General features: G+C 50.4%; 1 protein-coding gene across 1 annotated transcript; it reads right to left on the bottom strand.

The window, feature by feature from the left end:
* Window positions 1-1,161: 1,161 nt before the first annotated feature.
* On the bottom strand, window positions 1,162-2,599 carry N7509_010737 (glycosyltransferase family 31 protein; the record flags this gene model as incomplete). Its single annotated transcript, XM_056635374.1, has 2 exons — window positions 1,162-2,220; window positions 2,270-2,599. 2 exons carry the CDS (start codon window positions 2,597-2,599, stop codon window positions 1,162-1,164), a joined length of 1,389 nt encoding a protein of 462 aa, XP_056485994.1.

Raw genomic sequence — 2,599 nt, 5'->3', positions numbered from 1 at the left:
TAGCGTCAGCATGAAGTCCGAGAGTAGACTCGCATAGTTTCGAACGAAAAAAACTGGTTCACGAGTTCTGAGATCGTAGTTACCTAGTCCAAATATGTCACTGAGGTCAATACGAAGAAGATCCTCACTTTCACTGTTAATCTCTCAGCCCTTTTTATTCCTCTAAGCCTGGCCACCCACTGTATCCGATCTTTACGATCTGATGTAGCAGTGTCGACTGATCCCATCTCGAACGCTTAGACGAGCCTGATACACTCCATTGAATACCACTTGCCTGGGCTTCCGCTCATGGTTTCTTGGAAACTGCATGTCACTTTTCATATCTCCATTTATAAAGAAAAACATCAGACCGTTTCCCTCAAACTTCGATGCCGCGTACTTCTCAGCAACATCGAATACAGGTACTCAGGCATACAAACTTACGCTAATCAATGGTGGAGGTTATAGCCAAAGCATGGGCGCCATATGGATACCTACTAGGTAGGGTTGATTCAAGTTACATCTACACAGAAAACGCGGACATATCGTACTAGTATACTCATATATCTAGGCTCCAGATGGCCAGTAATAATCTTGTGGAGGACTAGAGATGACCTCCCAGCAATATAACGCGAAAATATTCCCAACCCAATGCATTCAAAAGTGGGTAGAAACTTGAATTTGAAGATGAAGTACTTGTGTGGGCAGTGAAATACCTTAGCCTTATTAGGCAATATACCCTTTGGTAAGATCGGCGGTATTGATGGCATTTGATCTCAAGATTATGCTGCTCAAAAGGTGCTAGCAAGATCATTACCGACATCCACCATTGTGTTGCGTCGCACAGTGTAACACAGCTGACAGTACTACCAAGAATCACTTTACGAATCTACTGCTGATCAAGTGCAAGTATTCCATGTCACATTAAGTGCGTCCCCGGGGCATTATAACAGTGTAGACAAAGGTGTATCACCGATCTATAAACAAGAATCCCATGCAAAGTGCTTAAGACCAAGCGCCGGACTGATGAAATGGAAGACAGGAAAGGCCCACAGAAAACCGCCAGAAAAAGGGCCACCCTGACCACAATGACCCCAATAAGGAAGCAACTACAAAAAGGGGGAGACAAACAGGGCGTGTATGAAATGAAAGGAAAGCAAAAACGCTAAAAGGGTCACGTCATCACCGCTTTCGCCATGAGAGCTCCAAAACTTGGTCGCCATCCTTGTCACGCAGAATGTACCATTGTGTCACGCGACCGTTCGGCTCGCTCACTGCATCCACCAGCTGGAAGCTAATTTTGCCATCGTCTCTCTGGCGGAGCGGGCCGAGTTCGTGCAGGTAAGACTCATCGGTAGCGCCGTTGTGCGGCTCCCAGGTCATTTCCATGGCGATCTCATTCTCTACAGGTAGGGAATATTTGATGACGGAGAAACCGTTGGTCAGGACCCAACCATCACCGAAATGCCACTGGCGCAGCAGACACGATTCCCCACAAAGATTGGAGATCACGCTCAGCTTGGGCATGTCGGCTTCGAACCAGGACTTCCAGTGGTGCACGGACAGAGGCGCCTCGCGGCCTGACTCGAAGAATCCCGAGGCATCCTTCATAAGATCCAGCTGGTGAAGGCGGTGGTCGATGGTCAGGTGGGTGGTGGTGTACTGATAGATGCAGTTGGCAATGCGGCGGTCGCCGGTGAAAGTCATCTGCTGGCAGTCGTCGTATACGACGGCTAGATCGTTCAACAGCGGTCGCGACAAGAAGACGCCAGCGCCTCCAAACGCGATTATTCCAAAGACGGCAATCTGGGGAAGACCTTCCGAGACACCGCCGATATAGTACGGCTTGGTGTGGTCATATTCGGCTAAGGCATCGACCAGCGCGGGCATGGAGAGGAAGAAGGTGTCGTCATCGATTATACAGGCCCATTTCGTCTGTTCGCGCATGTTTTTCTCCAAGAGAGATACAAGAGCGAAGTACCGATGGAGGTAGTCATCGGCTGATTCCGTGATGAATAGGTTGATCCCTAGGTTCTCTGCCTTGATTTTCACCTCTTGGACGCCCTTTTTCGTCTCATCGGGCTCGATCAGCGCAAAGATGCGAGTTCGAGTGTATCCGGCCCAGTGTTGAAACTGATCTAGTGACTCGTTCAATCGGGAAACAGTAGTCGCCACGCCAAAGTCAATGTGCGATGCGTCGGTCGATTTGGGGGGAACGGGCACTTGGAGGGTGAGGGGGGGCTGAGACTGAACAACCATCCTGCACCACTCCCTCTTCTTGGTTGGCAACCCCCATCAACTTCGTGCCCCACAGCGGTTGGTCGACTTTCTGCTTGACGGCGAGCGGGTTCGGGTTGAAGTCCACCACGATCTCTCGGCGGGTGTAGTCAGCCAGCTTTTTGATATTCAAGCGATGCAGCATGTCGACATCCGGGTCGCATTGTACTTTTGAGGAAATGGTGATGTTGTTGGATTGGGTTCGCATGGGAGTGGCGTGTTGCTTGTGGGAGGGCCAGAGTAAAGTCGCGAAACCGGCGACGGCGAGGAAGATGACGACGAAGCGCAGCATTCTCTTCCAGGCCCATGAGGCCGGAATGGCCCCTTCCCGGTTGAATACCAT

The sequence above is a fragment of the Penicillium cosmopolitanum genome, assembly GCF_028827165.1.
Source record: "Penicillium cosmopolitanum strain IBT 29677 chromosome Unknown utg000009l:1.0-9042332.0:1.0-9050551.0, whole genome shotgun sequence".
In the NCBI taxonomy this organism is placed as follows: domain Eukaryota; kingdom Fungi; phylum Ascomycota; class Eurotiomycetes; order Eurotiales; family Aspergillaceae; genus Penicillium; species Penicillium cosmopolitanum.
The sequence above is the reverse complement of the archived record's forward strand: the minus strand, read 5'-3'. Positions and strand labels throughout refer to the sequence as shown.